The sequence below is a fragment of the Phymastichus coffea genome, unplaced genomic scaffold (genome assembly GCF_024137745.1).
Source record: "Phymastichus coffea isolate CEN01 unplaced genomic scaffold, Cenicafe_Pcof_1.1 PCOF00038, whole genome shotgun sequence".
In the NCBI taxonomy this organism is placed as follows: domain Eukaryota; kingdom Metazoa; phylum Arthropoda; class Insecta; order Hymenoptera; family Eulophidae; genus Phymastichus; species Phymastichus coffea.
Genome location: NW_026706849.1, coordinates 174926 through 193238, shown reverse-complemented (window position 1 = coordinate 193238; position 18313 = coordinate 174926). Strand labels below are relative to the sequence as shown.

The following is an 18313-nucleotide window of genomic DNA, read 5'->3' as shown; positions in this document are numbered from 1 at the left end:
TCTTGGTGCGGAGTTCTGACTCACTTGGGGCGGGGCTACTTGCTGATTAATTCTTTCTCTATTGGCTGAATTTTGACTATTCATTTGCTTTTGCTCTCCATTATTAACAAATCTTTCATTTCTGGATTTCGTACCCCCATTGTTACGGTAAAAACAAGTATCCGCTAAATGATTTGTTAACTTACAAATTTGACATGCTTGTGAGCTATCTGCTTTCCCGACATTTACACTTTTTATGTTTGCTAGTTCTTTTTTTGCTTCTGCCAGTACTTATACTGTCTGAGTAATATCGTCGGGCTCTTATGTTGCGAATTCGCAATCAATCTTTACCGCTTTTGCCAATGCTTCTTCAAGATTTTTCACCGGTCCCATTCGCGTTTTAATTACCTAGCGTAAGCCGCGGATGAAAAATTTGACTTTGTCCTTTTCTAGCTGGTTTAAAAATCCTAACTTATACCGCTGCGCTTACTAACTCTAGCGCTATTGTTTTAACTCTGTTTGAAAATTTTACTACGTTTTCCGAGACTCTTTGCTTCAGCATGGCCAGCTCAATCGACAGTTGATTGAAAGTTTTTTCTGATCCGAACAGATGGTCTAAGTATATTTCAATTAAAAAGAAAACACTTAAATTCGAACGCACCGCTATCCTCCGCCTCTTGTCTTGTTATTAAGGGAGAGGGAAGGGAAATTGCAGCACATTTAAACTGTAAGACCCTCGCAGGTCAGTGCTGGCCTTGACACAGCTGTGCGACATGGGTTGGGTTATACGCACAGAATTGGGCAAAACCCGGGGAAACCCACGACTCAGATAAACCACAATACGTGCGATTGTTCGCTGCTGAGCGTATCGGTGACCATCGTATCAAACATAAATAGAATTCAATAGTGCAAGCATTTTTGGAATTAAAAGATTAATTTTTGAGATAAATGCAATTTTTCGTAAAAATTTTTATAATTTTAGGATAAATAAACAATTTTTGTTGTTGCTATTGATGTCTTTTAAAAGCAAGTTTTTCTACGTATTAAAAAAAACATATCCCTAGTATCTTTAAGAGACTCCGAGATATCGATTTAAAAAGAAATCGTTAAACTTTTTTAAAATTTATAACTCGATAAATAATCAACACTTCGATTAAAAACTATGCATACATGTTTCTATATAAATAACAAGTATACTATTTGTGTAAACAATCGGTGATTTTGATGTTTTGCTCTGATTGACATAGACAAGAATCAACCTTTAGAGAGTTAATTTGGTTCTGTGGCCTGCTAAGAATTTACAGGGTTGTGCAGAAAGGAATACAGTAGACAATATGTGAAAAAACCAGGCACTGTGTGAAATCATCGAAATGCTGTTTCATTCTTGGTCGGCAATATCACGTAGTGCGACTATGGTTGTCCATACGTCTGTAATAAATTCAATCAATTACAATCTATTCATTTCTAAAATTTTCAAAATTCTGACCACAGAATTAATGCCAAGTAAAAAATCTACATACTTATATATTCTAAATATCTATAGTTTGGAAATATATAACGCAAGCAAGCTTGCATAATTATATATGAACGACTAATAAGTACCAGTTATTTATTGTAGCGATAGACATATTTTATTTTTACTGCAATTAGCACTTTATAAAACTGAATATGAACAGGTTAATGCTGATAAAAAAATTATTATTTATTTTCTTGAAATTGATTTTTCTTAATCATAATTAATAATATGGTATATATTATGCATATTGAAATTACCATCATTCTTCGAACTATACCAATAAATAATTTTTATACACGTAGAGAAAAGTGTAATTTTTCAAATATTTCTACTAATTACTACATTACTTAATAATAATAATAATTTAATTCTCAAAATAAATTTGCAAAGATATATAATTTTCATCGAACCAATATAATTTAATGCGAACTATTTTTATTACATGTATATGTATGTATGTATGTATATTATAGTAAGTATAATGCTATTTAAATATAATCAAATTGATGCAAAGTTCGTTATTGTTTTTTTTTATTTCTAAGTTAATTATAAACTATCTATTGTATGTAGATTCTGCAGTATAGGCATAGGTATAAGTGTTGACATCGTATCGGTTAGAGACTATGCGTACGTGTTTGTGCCTGCGTGTGTGGCAAAGAATATAGACAATACCGCTTGTAACGTTCTACATTCTCTACTTGTTCTCTACGTTCTTTTCTCCTTGTGTGACTACATGCGCATGCGTACAAGCTATTCCACACAACAAACAGGTAACTGTATGTATATGTGAGTTTAGATTTTGCGAAGATAAACGCATAACGTAGTTTGTGTCTATAAGAGTCAGCAATAAATGAAGCTACAATATCTTAAGGTATCGAGGAATTTGTGCACTTTCTAGTCATTGGTGTCAAGCTGTGTATTAACCCAACACTTGTTCGATATTCATCCCTTGAAGCGAACCGCCATTATGAATTCGCTCATGAACTACGGCAGTGACGGCGAAAACAGCAACGATTCTAATGATCCTAAGGTAAGTGATGTCCCTTTTTTTCTTCCACAATATCATTAGCTTATTAGCAAAATGATCCTTCCAATCATAATGTGCCAGAACGAAATATTATGACGTCTCCTGACTATTCTTTACAATTCCTACTTTCGTTCAGATTAAGTCCGCCATGTTGCTTTCAAGATAGCACGTTTATTTATTTACAAAGCTTTTAAAATTTTCTGGGTGTATATTTACATAATTCGTTTTTGGTCTCAAGTGTATTTTTTACGATGAAACAGGTTAGTTTCTGTCTGATCAATACTATGTTGTAATTTTAACACGTCTGTACCTATATATTGAATTTTCTGAAGTTGATTGATTTTCTGTAAGAAAATTTTTACTTAGAGATATATTTTCTTATCTGAATCAGAAATGACAGTTAATGTACATATCTATGTATAAAGAGTTAATGTTTTAATGTTTCTTTGCCTAGTAAATGATCCTTTTTTTGAAAATACAGGAGTTTATAAGTTCTGTTGAGCTTACCATTTTTATTCATATATAAGTATTTTTTAAATTAAATCTCTCAAAAATGTTATAATGGACTTGAAAATCTTTAATTCAATCATCAATTGATATAGACTTATTTCATAATTTTGCAGATATCAACTATAACCAACAATATTAGTATGAACAACAAGAAAGCATGCGATGCTATCTACGATTCTGTTCCAATGGATATGAGTGAGGTATTATGAAAAATTAACTTTTTTATACTTTTACTTTTAATAGTTAAAAAGTAAGAGAGTTAGGTAGAAAACTTTTAATGTTGTGTATAGGCCCTGTTTAGAAAAAGCCACAAACATTACTCTGTATCTTTTTTATTAATTGTCCACAATATTCCTATACTTTTCCTATTGACCTACAATTTTCCTACTTTTAGTTATAGCAATTTTCAAATCCATACCAACAAAAATATAAATAACTGAAAAATTAGGAAAATTAAAAGCAACGTATCTTTTATTTTAAAAGTACTTATAAATAAATGGGATTAGTACCATTTCGAGAGATTATATTAACACGTAGCTCTGTTCGTAATTCATGATACAATATCTACACACCTTGGCAAGGTCAATGCTGTATGAGGGTCTTTCAAGACTACCCCAAGTCCTATTCTGAAGACTTAGGTAAGTAGATGATGCAGACAGAAGGTAAATTATAAAAAAAACAATCAAAATGATCGTCATGGAAACACATTAGACAAGGATAAAAAATTGTGACCATGGGCATTTATTTAATTTGGATAGCAGGCATCTTGGTATGGTTCATAAGATTCAATTGAATTGTGAACAAAAGTTTCAACAATAAATTTTTGTTCAAAGATATCAGATTTAATTGTAATACTGATTTTTAGTTTGTTTTAATTAATTGTGTTTTATTTTGTTTAAAAATAAACAGTGGAATCGTTTTTCTTTTTGATAATAAATATTGAAAATAACTTATATATCAAAAGATGGATTTCCCTTGTTTTAAACACACATTCTATAACAGTGACTTAGCAATACAATCAGGGCACAAATTGGCTTTGGATTAATTCATAAAAAATGAGCGTGTGAGTAACTTCATTAATAATTTAAATTTCGAAAACTTTTATTTCTACAGGACAGCAACAATAATGACTCTTCAGATGATTCAAATCAAGGGAAAACACCACCACTTAGGCCAAATACATCTCATCAAATAGAATTCACAAAAACCAGCTCATCATTTTCAGACCAGAGGTATACTGGTTTGTTAATTTTATTTCCTAACTCTAAAATTACATACTCTTTGAATTTATTCACCAAGATATTATGCATTCAATTCATTTGCGCTGTAAGATATTATTTTTAAAGTTTTATATTTAATATCATATTTTTTTTCTTACTAGAAAATTATTCTTTTCTTACTGTGTAATAGAAGTACACGTTTTACAATTAAAATAGTTAGAACATGCACATACTTATTCTTCATAACTTTTAAATCTTTAAAGTAAAATGGAAGATTTAGTTTTTAATATACTATGCTTATTATTGAAATGCTAGTATTAATATATTTGTTAACAAATTTGTTTTATTTATTTGTTTTATCTATTTATTTTATGAGTACTTTGCTGGTGAGTTTTCTGCAGAAAATTACTCATAAAAATAACTTAGCATACTCCTCAGAAAATACAATATCTTTCTATGTATACATTTAAATGATATTTTTCTCCATATTTAACAAAAATATTGTTATTCAAAGACTTGTCTTACATCATCCTACATTTTTATAATACATTACAAACAATTTGCTGTTTAAAATGAGCTTTGTACATAACATGATTTTATATTAACTTCCATAAATAGAAAATAAGATATCATTTACTGCACAATTTTTTAAAAAACTGCAATATTTATTGCCAGATATCGTATTGCATAGTTTTTAAATGTGTATTTTATGAAGAAAATAGATTATAGTGTCATCTTCAAAGAGTTCAGATATATTCTTGAGTGTATTGGTAATCAAAAAGTGGAAACAGATATGGTTTGCAATCATAAAGTCTATGATGGCTAATTTGAAATTGTAATGCAAGTTATTGTAGTCATACTGATTTCCATTTTTGATATTGGCATGTACATAACATGCATTCATCCAATAGCACGATTCGTAATTGAAATATATAATAATTCGAATCTGTGTGGTATGTGCCTGCAGAAAGTAATCGTTTTACAGGCGAACCAATCACGAAGAGCGTACTTTACATTCAAATGATAGTCACAAATCAAAGTTTGATGAAATAAGAGCTGAAAGATCTGATAAAAGTAGCAAGCACAGTTCTGACAGAAAAGATGATGACAAAAGGCGAGGACATGATCACAAAGACAAAGATACCAAAAAACACAGAGACGATGATAAAAAATATCGAGACGATGACAAAAAATCACGAGATGATGAAAGGAGATCTCGAGACAGTGATCGGCGAAAAGAAAAGTCTAGTAGAGACGATGATCGAAGCGAAAAAGGTCATCGTGATGATCGAAGAGACAGGTGAACGTTTTTACTTTACAAATTTTTTGATTCTTTATATTGATTAATGAATATTGAAAATTATTGTCCAGAGAAAGAAAAGACGATAGAGAAAGGAAGAGGGATCGAGATAGGGACAGAGAACGTGAGAGAGATAGGGATAGGGTGAGGGATAGAAGCAGGGATAGGGACAGGGATAGACGCTACTCAAAGGATGAGAAACATAATAAAGATCGGCACAAGGATGATAAGCACTCCAGAGATAAAGAACGTGGACGATCTAGGTCCCGATCGCGATCGAAAGAAAGAGTAGCTCACAAACCATTTAATTTTAGAGAAGAAAGGAACAAAAGTAAACTTGCGCAATTAGAAAAATTAGGCATCGAGCTGAAAGCTAAAGATGGCGAGAATCTCATGACTGCTCAAGAACAGAATTATTATAATCCATTAGCAACGGCAACTCAAGGAAAGTATGCCGAACAAATTCAAAAAAGGAAATTATTATGGGCAAATAAGGTGAACCTTGTCATATTTCCGTAAATTGATTTTGATATATTATCCTTAAGGCTTTCGTGTAAAACCATGTAAAATTTTGAAAATTTACAGAAAACTGATGACACTAAGACTCCTACAGCTGCAGTATCTACGGCAAACACTTGGGTTGGCACGACTTTTACTCATGACCAAGATGGCAAAGTGACGGCCAAATTCAAAAGGCTTATGGGAATTAAAGAAGATACACCCACGCCGATAACCCCTGGTACGAAACCTGACATTTTAAAGAAACAAGAAGAGATGTTTCACAACATGGAACATCAATATGAAGTGGCTCGCGCAACAACACATACTCAAAGAGGAGTGGGACTTGGTTATTCTAGTGGAACTTTTACATTTCCGCGATAAGATTGTACACTTTCATTCTTATATGTTTGTATAGAACTTTTTTCAACATCAATTGTATTGTATGTATTCCTTGAGTTTCAATTAGCTCAAAATCTCAAATCATTTGCAAATTTTGAGATGAGTTTAGTTGTCGCGAAAGACAAAAAATGCTTTATATTATTTATAAAACTTATAGTTTTCTTAATAACACTTCGACATTACAAATAATTTTTAAATCAAATGTTTTTACTTCAATAAGAGGATCCTTGAAGCATTTCTAAAGGTCATATCAAGTTTTTATTTGCTATAAATACATGTACTATTCCTAATTAATTAAAGATATTATTTAGTTTGTTTGAAAATTAAGGTTTTGAAAATGTAAAAATTAAATGTAATAGTGTTTTTCAATAAAAACAAATACTTAATTGTGTTAAAAATATGTTGCTTAGTTAAATTCAAACCATTATATCAACTCCAATTTATTTCAAATCAATTCATTATAAATTATCAGTTAATATAAAAACTTCACGTATTTCATGTCAAAAGTTCTATCGATTATTATGAAGTTCTATTTCTGAAAATTGTAATAAATATGGCAGTACTTAAGTTTATAAATATATCTAAACTTTATTTACGTAATTTAATATTAATCAATTAACGTTTTGGTAATTTTTTAGTTATATTGTAAGAGTTCTCATGAATCTTGCATTTTTTGAAATCAAAAACAGTTTTTAACGCGATAGGCGCATCGGAGTTCTCAGGTACCCACGGTCATTAAATGAAACGAAACGAAGCGATAGGCCCTTGAAAGAGTGTGTGACATATATATATTCTGCGTATAGACCAATCAATGAAGCCAAAAATGAGGTATTTTGTGACATTAATATTAACAACAAACCGACTATGCAAAGTTGTTTATTACTATGCGTAGATGAAAACGTATATGTTTCCAACTCGTAACTTTCATTTAATAACTTTTTACAGCCGTTTGAAATTTGCAAAAACATGTTTTTCGCGTATAAAACCAAAACTATTAAAGTTAGGTATGTACCTCAATGGAATAAGTTATAGATAATAGAATTATCTTTAAAATGAGCTATCGCTCATCTCAATCGAGTAATTAATAATCAATATAATTGCAAAAAACATCAAAATTGATCAAAAAAGGTAACATTTCAAAAATTCATATCTCCACATAGAGTGATGTTGAAAGAATTAGCTTATGACATTTTGTAGATTGCATTGTCTACTTCATGTATGCTAAATCTGAGCTATATATAATTATTACTTTCGGCACTACAGTAATGACAATTAAACCTTTTTTTTTAGTACATCTTGCATAATGCCCTGTGGCTCAGCCGTTCGAGTTATACATTATTTGAAAAAAGTTTTTTAAAGCTCAATAATCAAACTACCACTTTGTCATGTGAACTTTTGTTCTAAAATCAGTTTAAAAGGGTGAAATTTGCCGTTGAATATCGGGCAAAATGGGCTCGAGCGTCAAAAAAAGCGAGCGATGGGGGATACAAATCCCGCGGAGGGGAAGTATATATGTATAGTAATAGAAAAGCCAGGCGCTCAGCGTTTTACATTAGTATTACTTATTTTGATATATATATTTACGCTATTTTACTGAAATTTTTTTATTTTTCAAGTTAATTAAGTACGCATTCGATATTTGTTAAATAAATAATACGAAACATATAAATATATATGTATATTTTATTATATATTCATTACATATTCATTAATTCTCATATAATTTAACAGTTTGAGATATTATTTATAATAATTATATTTATAATGTTATTTACAATAAATTTTAATTTGTTTCATTATACTTAATTAATTATGACATTATTATGGTAATACAATAGATACTTAATTTAAATATTAAAGTTATTCATTAAATCTACATCTTTTAGCGCAGTGTACTTGGTCGATGTCTATTACATTATCTAGATTATCACACACACTATCAATTATAGTTTCGCATTCTATTATTTCATCATTTTCGTCATCACTATCGCATCTGATAATGTTTTTTTCAAAATTGAAACAAGATTCTTCGTGACAATGTGTATTAGTGGTTTGTAAATTAACAACTTTACTGCTCAGCTTAAATTTTAAGGATGAATATGTTTTATGAGCTGTATTTTTCATTAATGCATTCCCGATTTCGAAAGCTTTAAAACAATTTACAGAAGACAAATCACCAACATAGCCAGAAAATATACTAATATTTTTGTCTGTGTCTGGGAATGGATTATAGATTTCGAAAAAGTGTAATAGTTTATTTAAATCATCAGCATCTCGATTAATACGAGACACTCTATTATCTACGTGTTGCTCAGACGTGGGAAACGTAACGTTACAGAAATTTTCCATCGCGCTACTAACTTCTAATACAGCTTCTCTAGACATAACCCATTTTCCTACAACCGATTCTGTCAAACCTCCAGTACATTTGATTGGCCTCATTAACATCTGCTCTATGGTCATATCTGACCATATGCCAGACCAAAATCTGTTAGACCGCCTAATCGTGAAGTAGCCCTGATTACAAAACTTATCATACTCAACAATGTCCATAACATCTTTTAATTTTAGCATATGCTGTATATACAATAAGCTAGCTTTGGCATACAAATGATGCCCCGAAGCTAAAAAAATTGGAATCATTAATTTAATAATTTCCAAATGCAACGGAAAATTGCCAGAACGTTCGGCATCTATAAATCGTTGAATTAAATAAACTAATTCAAAATATTGCACCCACAGTTGACACGTTGGTCCATTATTTTTTAGATAATTGACGCGTTCTATAAATTTTTCCTTTATATTTTACACTATAACAGATTCAAGTTTATTGTTAAAATTATCCTCTCCTACGTCTAATAGAGATTGATTTAAAAAATTTTTTTCATTATCATCAAGATCTATTTGTTTAAAAATGATAGAAGCAAGTGCTGCTTGGCATAACAGATGGCCTCTCACAGCTCGAGAAAAAGCTTGGCCAATAAGAGCTTAATAGCAGATAATTCAAAATAAATTGAACTAAAAGCTTCTTTAAGGCCACTTCCACCCATTATATATCCGACAGATGAAATATAAGACATTAATAGATGGAAGCCGCCTAAACGAGGAAATACTGACTTTAGATTATGGGGATCGTTATCGGAATCAATAGAGGAAACGATTTCCATTGCTTTCATAAACAATGGCAAGTCGAACGTAACAAAACAATGTTTTTGTTTGTTAATATCGGCTCTTTGCCTAGCATCGATTAATGAGGTTAATATAGTTTTATGGTCGCTTGGAGGAGCATTAATAAATGGCAAAGGGATAATTTTTGATGTATCAAATTCATCATTCAATAAATGAAATTTATTCATGAATTCATTCCAGTTTGGTGTTTGTTGTGGTGCACTAAATTTTCCATAGAACCACAACAAATCGATAGGTTTTAATCTACCAATTATATCGATACTATCTAATGCTAAATCATCTACAGTTATAGAACTCAAATTAAAAGGCTTCTTATTATTAAAAGTACGTAATGGTGTAAACCCGAATGTATTAGTTGAATCAAACGAAAAGGCTCCTTTTAAACGTGGAATACAAGTATTTGAGCATAGTGACGCTGATGGCGTCACACACATTATACCGCCCATAGAATGAAAAGTATTTTTTCCATCAATAGTGCAAGTATTGTGATCTGCATTGTCATATACGAATTGCAAATACGAATCGGAGATGAAATCTATAGTTTCTGGACAGTTGACAATCGATGTTTCAAATCGAGTTGTCTCAAAATATGAAGCACAAAGACCTAAATTATGAAGACAATCTATGATACCTTTAGCAGCATATTTAGTGTGAATCATACAAGAAAGTGCTAGTAATATTGAAGAAGAAAACGACCATGGTCTAACGATAGACATTAAAATATGGCTTAAAGTACTAATTTTATTTTCTAATTTGAAATCAGGGCCTTTTTTAGGAGTACGTTTGTGCTTTTAATAATACGTCGAGAAATACTTTCAGTGCTTCTGGAATTTCTTCGTTAACATTATTTAAAAATGTATTTGGCGATTTATAACTATCAATATCGCATTTCATTGAACGAATATCTTGCAATATTAATTCTGCGGCTTCTGTAATTATACGTAGTTTTTCTTCTCGCGGGTCACTTTTACGATTATCATAAAAATTTTTTTCACTATATAATCCTCCCAAACTTTTCAAACAAATAATTCGATCATTGGTAACTGTATAAGTAACTATCTCATCTTCAAAATGTTTTTTTAGAGCATCTTCAATACGATTAAGCGGTGGTAAATCTGCAGACCCGTGAATACTAATATATTGATTTAAAATTTTTTTTAACGAAAATTGGCACTCTTCGCTATTTTCTAATAAAAAATTAATAATATATGATATTAAATGAGACATTTCATCACTTATAGGTTTACCTATTACGTTTGTTGGACTATATAAATAAAACTTACTTAAGCAACGTCGATGATAAAAAACATTTGCCTGAGTGTAATATTCATCGTTCTTGTCTTTTAAATTACATACACGTGACGATATCATTAAATTAATTTCATTTTCTTGATACGTTTCAAGCTGCGCTATAATGCTATCTATAGTACTCTGTTGCAATACACGAGAATATTTGTCCACATTATAAAATTTTTGCGAACAGAATAAACAATACGTAGAAAAATCAAATTGAAGCCCTTCCTCTTTACGTTTTCTACCTACTTCAACAATTTTGAGTGCATTTTTCAGTGCCGCTTTTATATTCGATTCCCTAACGTACATTGTTTGACAAACTCTATGTACAGTAATTTCTTGGACTTTTTCCAAATCTACATGTTTATTGTCCTTTCTTCGACGGCTAACGCTTGCTAATTTTTCAATACCCCGTTGTTTAACTGTACAAGACTTATTAGGATCTAGTACCTTATCACATAGTATGCAAAAGTTTACATCGTTTTCGCCTGGCTGTTCACTGATGTCTTCTAGAGCAGGGATTTCAACGTCATTTTCTTCCTCTGATGAATGTCCTGCTATGTTGTGGAAGTCGTCAGTTGCAGCCATAATGAAAAGTTGCAAGATGGAAGACAACTTAATTATCTGTAAGTTATGAATAACATATTAGAACAGTTTCACAAGCTGTACATAGTACACCGCTGAATTTATTGATTTAATTGTACTGAACTTATTGTAACATACATATTAATATGAATATAAAAATGATTTATATATATTAATATATTAATATATTGTAATTACAATAACTTCAAGTAAATTTTATAAATAGGAAAGGAGCAGTCCAGTAGAATCAGTTTTAAATAAGGTGCATATTAAAACCCCTTATCCGTCACTTCGAATTTCTTTTTACGTTTAGCAATATACATTTTTTTAGCTAAAAAAAGCGAAAAACGGCACTTTTTTTTACTTACGCGCTGTTTACTCGAAATCTATTAGAGATACGAAAATAATTTACTGGAATAAAGTTGTAGAGCGTTAAATTTGCAACAAAGTAGCATAGTTTAAAATCGTTAGAGTCAATTTAGCGCGACTGTAGCGGCAAAACAAAAATACAAATTTTTTTTTGATAAACGTTTTCTGCGACTAAAAATGTTAATTTTTAATGTCTTCATACATTTTTGATAAATATTCTATAAAAATATACTTTATCTAACAAATAATTAAATTATTAAGTTATTAAATTATGTAAAAAAGCATGCTTACACTACAACTCGTTAACTAATAAGAATACAATTAATGTAATGTCATATTTGAGTTTGTGAAGATTTGCTATATCAATTTAAAAAAGAAACGTCAAATTTGGTTAATTAGAAGCAGAGATAAGTCAATGTTGACGGCGCGATTCGATTTTTACCAGCTCAATCAATTTTTCGTCTCCACGCTAGGATACCCCGACCACCGCACGCAAAAATTTAATGAATATCAGGTAGCAGGATTCTTCTCGAACGGTCAAACTTTCACTTGCCTTTCAAGGGGTATACTAATTTATGTCTATATCTCTAATCCTATTTATCATAAATTTTATGAATAGCAGGTAGCAGGATCATTCTCGAACGGTCAAACTTTCATTTGTCTTTGAAAGGACATCCTTTATTACAGATCCAGTGTTCTAAGCTGCTTACTTCTTTCTAAAATTTACGTTGAACTGTCTACTATCGCGAATATATATATATATATATATATATATATATATATATATATATAAGTATATACTGTACTGTACTGTATACTGTATGAAGTATATATTATATTTCTAAAATTTAAATTTAAAGAAACATTTACACTTCCACTTTTATTCTACGATTCTACACAAAACAAATATATATTAAATATAAATATTAAATATAAATTAAAGTCTATATATTAAATATAAATAAAATTTCAGAAACTTACCTAAATGTTATGTGGTTGATTTAAAGAAGGTGCTATGACCAATAACAATTAATAATTGCAGATTTCGGAATAGCTAGAACACAACCAGCCAGACTGAATCTTCCAAAGGAGCTGAGCAGCTGGCCTGAACCGCTCCAGAACTAGCATATTCTATATGTATATACTATACTGTATATACTGTACATTCAAAAATAACTGTTACGTTTTAGGGAAACTTATAATGTGATAAATACAAATATATAATTACCAAAAATGAACATGTATTTTGTTTAAAAGTTAATGAAATAAGTACATTTTTTATGGGGATAAATGTATTATAAATAAATATAAATTACTATTTGCTTACATTATAATAAAATATACACATATATTTATATGTTTCGTATTATTTATTTAACAAATATCGAATGCGTACTTAATTAACTTGAAAAATAAAAAAATTTCAGTAAAATAGCGTAAATATATATATATCAAAATAAGTAATATTAAAGTAAAACGCTGAGCGCCTGGCTTTTCTATTACTATACATATATACTTCCCCTCCGCGGGATTTGTATCCCCCATCGCTCGCTTTTTTTGACGCTCGGGCGCATTTTGCCCGATATTCAACGGCAAATTTCACCCTTTTAAACTGATTTTAGAACAAAAGTTCACATGACAAAGTGGTAGTTTGATTATTGAGCTTTAAAAAACTTTTTTCAAATAATGTATAACTCGAACGGCTGAGCCACAGGGCATTATGCAAGATGTACTAAAAAAAAGGTTTAATTGCCATTACTGTAGTGCCGAAAGTAATAATTATATATAGCTCAGATTTAGCATACATGAAGTAGACAATGCAATCTACAAAATATCATAAGCTAATTCTTTCAATATCACTCTATGTGGAGATATGAATTTTTGAAATGGTACCTTTTTTGATCAATTTTGATGTTTTTTGCAATTATATTGATTATTAATTACTCGATTGAGATGAGCGATAGCTCATTTTAAAGATAATTCTATTATCTATAACTTATTCCATTGAGGTACATACCTAACTTCAATAGTTTTGGTTTTATACGCGAAAAACATGTTTTAGCAAATTTCAAACGGCTGTAAAAAGTTATTAAATGAAAGTTGCGAGTTGGAAACATCTACGTTTTCATCTACGCATAGTAATAACCAACTTTGCATAGTCGGTTGTCACGAAAAAATCTTCATTGATTGGCCTACTATGTCACGTGGTTTTTACACAATTATAGTAAGGCAGCCGCGCGAATATTTAAAACTTCTTTGCTTGGTATTTTAACGTATCATTCTTAGCTGTGTAGTTTTCATAGTTTTAATGCTCGTTAAATATGTTTTCGTTTTCCAATACTTAAAACTTCGGAATTAGAACGCTCATAAAATGGTCACTTGAACGCTACGACACGGCGGGTCATCAGTAATGATTCGAAAAGAAAAACAATACTTCTCGACGAGTCTCAACTCGTCGGAATTTGATAAGTTTTCTGCTGCAAAGCCCAAGTGTTGTTGCTGTTGTAAACAACCACGTTGCATGTGTGGGCCATCTGGGAGTAAGGAAAAAAGGCCGAGGCTGAGAGAAAAGCAAAGTGAAAATCAGCCTTCCAATTCGTTAGCGCTCAGAAAGGAGACGCCCTTTTGCTTCCCACGCACGCGCGATTGCAACGAACAGTCGCAATTGCACCAATCCGTCAACTTTAACACCTTGTATTTTCCTAGCTTATATTTTTCGTGTAATATATATATTGACTAGACTTTAGTCTATTCTCTTTTAAACCTAGAAACCTTTAGTTTGTTTTCAACACGCTATTAAAAAAATATTAATCTGGCTCAACATAAATCTGCATGCTACCAGTATCAACAGTGCATATATTTAAATTGGCTCGAGGCGCGCGCCAAGACCCCTGGCGGGGATATTACAACCCAATCCAATCAACTATTTTGGCGGTAATGAACTTTTCTATGGTTGGCAGAGTCCGTTCGGTCTTCCGTTTCTTTAACATTTGAATGTGATCCTCTGCAATATGGCGTCTTGGCATTTGAATCCAGCCGTTTGTGGTTGCTGCTAGTAGCATCGTTGTGTTCGGTTTGTTCGCTGCAGCTGCCGATTTTTCTAATGTACTGGAAACTCTTGAATAAATATAGAAGATTCAATTTCGTGTAATTTGTGAATTTATGGTATCATCTTCATTGTGATTGTCAAACAACAATATGGATAATTTCATCAGAATTGAAAAGATTGGAGAAGGTACTAGCTTGTTTTGTTTGCTTCTGTATATTTTTTTATAATTTAATCTTATCATTTTTGTTTCATTCTAATGTGTTATTCAGTCTCTTAAGCTACTAAGCATTTTATTTCATATAATTTTGACATATCCTTATAAAATTTCTGAGCTATTATATACTGTTACATACTTTCAATGATATATTTACAGTTTAATTAAAATTTTATTTATCAATGTGCAGGTACGTATGGAGTAGTTTATAAAGGTAAACATAAAAGAACAGGTGAAATTGTTGCTATGAAAAAGATACGATTAGAAAGTGAAGACGAAGGAGTTCCATCAACAGCCATTAGAGAAATATCTCTATTAAAAGAACTCAAGCACCCTAACATAGTTAGTCTTATGGATGTTTTAATGGAAGAATCAAAACTTTATCTCATTTTTGAATATCTTACTATGGATCTCAAAAAATACATGGATACTTTAGGAAATGGGAAACTCATGGAACCTAGTTTAGTCAAATCATATTTATACCAAGTAAGTCAAATTTATGTCAGTGTATCAACGTTAATCTTATTATCATGTGATTATTTCAGATTACTAGAGCAATTTTATTTTGTCATCAACGAAGAGTACTTCATCGTGATTTAAAACCTCAGAATCTTTTGATAGACAAAAAAGGAGTAATCAAAGTAGCTGACTTTGGCTTGGGAAGAGCATTTGGAATCCCAGTCCGAGTTTATACTCATGAAGTTGTAACATTGTGGTATAGAGCACCTGAAATTCTTCTAGGTGCTAATAGATATACTTGTAGTATTGATGTTTGGAGTATTGGTTGTATTTTTGCTGAAATGGCAACAAAGAAGCCATTATTTCAAGGAGATAGTGAAATTGATCAGTTATTTAGAATATTTCGGTGAGAATATTGACAATAATTATTGGTATCATTTCAAAAGTAATAAATGAATGTTTAAGTTATATAATCATTTTTATTTTGTAGAGTATTGAAAACTCCCACAGAAGAAATTTGGCCTGGTGTTACACAGTTAACAGATTATAAAGCAACATTCCCTAATTGGAAAACAAATAATTTACAGGCTCAAGTGAAGGCACTGGATGAAACAGGACTGGATCTATTGGAAGCAATGTTAATCTATGACCCTGCAGCAAGAATCACAGCAAGAGATGCATTGGCACATGCTTATTTTGATGATGTGGAAAAGAGGAAACTGCCACCTGCACCTGTATGAGTGTGTATTAAAACCAAATTATTCTACTATTCTGAGTTTTTAAGTTTGTGAGTTTTAATCAGTATTTAATCATTTCTTTGACTTTTAAGTACAATTTTAATAAGCTTAAAGAAAAATATACGTAGCTGTTTGAGTCATTTTTACTTTATACATTTTAATACATTTTTTTAATTTTGTCAATTTTAATAAGCTTAAAGAAAAATATACGTAACAGTTTGAGACATTTTTACTTAATTCATTTTAATCCAATTTATGATTGACAGTTCATGTAACTTAATTATCTGATTGTGGATTTTTCATCAAGTTATATTACTAAATTATAATGATTTTTCACATTTCCCGAGATAAAAAATAGTATACAAATGGTTTCAATTTCATTTATCAATTTGTCTGGCTTAAAAACTTCGAAATTAAGTAGAACAAGTTTGTAAATGAATCACATTGCAAAAAACAATATTAGAAAGCTTTTTTTTTGACAAAAGTGAAAATTTAATAATCTAAAAACTACAAGTTAGTAAATATATGCCATCAGTCACTTTAATGAAGATTCAAATTATTAGAAACGTCGTATTACATCAATAATATTTTAAATAGCTAGGAAGTATCATCTATAATTTTTGCTTTTGATGTGTCAATTTCATGCTCTTTAATACCTCATATTAGCTTTAATGAATTAGCTATCAATCAATTGAAAATTTTGGACTATTGGTAGTTAATTTTAAATGATAAATACAAAATTATGTAAATTATACATTGTCTACTGTTTTCTTTCAATAACGCACACATAGTTATTAATAAGACTTTGAAGACACTAAAATGTTTTTCACATAAACAATTATATGTTACAATGTATGACGAAAATCATTGTGAAAATAAAATGCACAAAATATTTCCTAAAAGCATGTTTATTTAATCATTTTATATGAAAAATAAGAGAATATTTTAAATGTTATCGATTTTTCCAATGTTCTCTAATTAATAGTAAAATATATCGAAATATATAATTGTACTTAAATTAATGAATTTAGGAATGACAGTTTTAATGTTTATATCAATTTGTATTTGATGAAAAAAAGCAAGCACAGTTGCAGCTTATTTGAAACTAGCCTAATGACGATGCGTCATCTATTCAGAGAACAAATTCTAATTCGGATTACTATAATAGTTTGTTACAGAGTCATCAGTATTACATCTATATAACATATATACTTGTATTACGTGTACATAATATACATATAATTTTGAAAACTTGATTTTTTTTAATATGAACCGAAATTTTGTATTCGTATGCACAATAGTTACTGATGCGTTTTCCATTGCAAATGTATGAGTATTTTGGAGGACATTAAATATTTTTTCAACATGTTTATATTATTGCTAAACGTATGTATGATTGACAAAGTATTACAAATAAATATAATTATGACACGAACAATGCTATCAATGAATGATTCGAGGAATAATTTTTTAGATGAATCACTGTTGAATCGGCATAAAATTGATAATATAGAAAATTATTCGTTTACGTTAAAAAATTTTTTAAATAAATTTAAAGTAGCTGTTTTTTAAAATTATTACATTAAATGCAATAATGAAAAAATAATTAGAAGATCTGGTACTGAAATCGTCATCAGCATGAAATAAAAACGTGATTTTCTTTGTTCAAGTGAAGGAAAAATGTGCGGGATGGAATGGAAAGTGAGCGTGAATTTATTTGAAAATTGAAAAAGATATTGGCTTGTGAGTCTATAGGATTGTAGGTCTTGAATCTGAAAAACTAAGGAAATGTTCTACGAGACATTCCATAGAGAACGAGTTTGAAGAAAAGGAAAAGTAAAGGTAAAACTATGGTGGAAGAAAGGAGAAAATCGTGCCGGCACAGCCCTCGAGAGATGATTTATGAGTACAACTGTGGCCGAAGCCTAGCATTCTTACGTGGGTGGGGGGTAGCCGTATAAGAGCT

At 30.4% G+C, this 18313-nt stretch overlaps 2 protein-coding genes across 5 annotated transcripts; both read left to right on the top strand.

Moving 5' to 3' along the window:
• The first annotated feature begins 2183 nt into the window (after window positions 1–2183).
• Window positions 2184–6818, top strand: LOC131663717 (arginine/serine-rich coiled-coil protein 2). Of its 4 annotated transcripts, none has more exons than XM_058934288.1 (7): window positions 2184–2265; window positions 2367–2525; window positions 3146–3232; window positions 4146–4264; window positions 5238–5552; window positions 5624–6047; window positions 6138–6817. In XM_058934288.1, exons 2-7 carry the CDS (start codon window positions 2463–2465, stop codon window positions 6432–6434), a joined length of 1305 nt encoding a protein of 434 aa, XP_058790271.1. In that variant the 5' UTR covers window positions 2184–2265; window positions 2367–2462; the 3' UTR covers window positions 6435–6817. The 4 variants fall into 4 exon arrangements, with proteins under 4 accessions (XP_058790271.1, XP_058790270.1, XP_058790269.1 ...); XM_058934287.1 differs by having other exon boundaries at window positions 2236–2271; XM_058934286.1 differs by having other exon boundaries at window positions 2250–2281.
• An 8082-nt stretch (window positions 6819–14900) lies between these two features.
• LOC131663735 (cyclin-dependent kinase 1) lies at window positions 14901–18264 on the top strand. Its single transcript, XM_058934324.1, has 4 exons — window positions 14901–15123; window positions 15342–15637; window positions 15697–16016; window positions 16101–18264. Exons 1-4 carry the CDS (start codon window positions 15087–15089, stop codon window positions 16348–16350), a joined length of 903 nt encoding a protein of 300 aa, XP_058790307.1. The 5' UTR covers window positions 14901–15086; the 3' UTR covers window positions 16351–18264.
• Window positions 18265–18313: the final 49 nt, after the last annotated feature.

Bases quoted from the DNA above. Each gene is read 5' to 3' on its own strand.
- LOC131663717 (XM_058934285.1), top strand. From the start codon at position 2,346: ATGAAGCTACAATATCTTAAG. The intron at 2,367-2,450 runs GTATCGAGGAAT...CATCCCTTGAAG, and splicing joins TGAAGCTACAATATCTTAAG to CGAACCGCCATTATGAATTC. The intron at 4,265-5,237 runs GTATACTGGTTT...ATCGTTTTACAG, and splicing joins TCATCATTTTCAGACCAGAG to GCGAACCAATCACGAAGAGC.
- LOC131663735 (XM_058934324.1), top strand. From the start codon at position 15,087: ATGGATAATTTCATCAGAATTGAAAAGATTGGAGAAG. The intron at 15,124-15,341 runs GTACTAGCTTGT...ATCAATGTGCAG, and splicing joins AATTGAAAAGATTGGAGAAG to GTACGTATGGAGTAGTTTAT. The intron at 16,017-16,100 runs GTGAGAATATTG...TTTATTTTGTAG, and splicing joins CAGTTATTTAGAATATTTCG to AGTATTGAAAACTCCCACAG.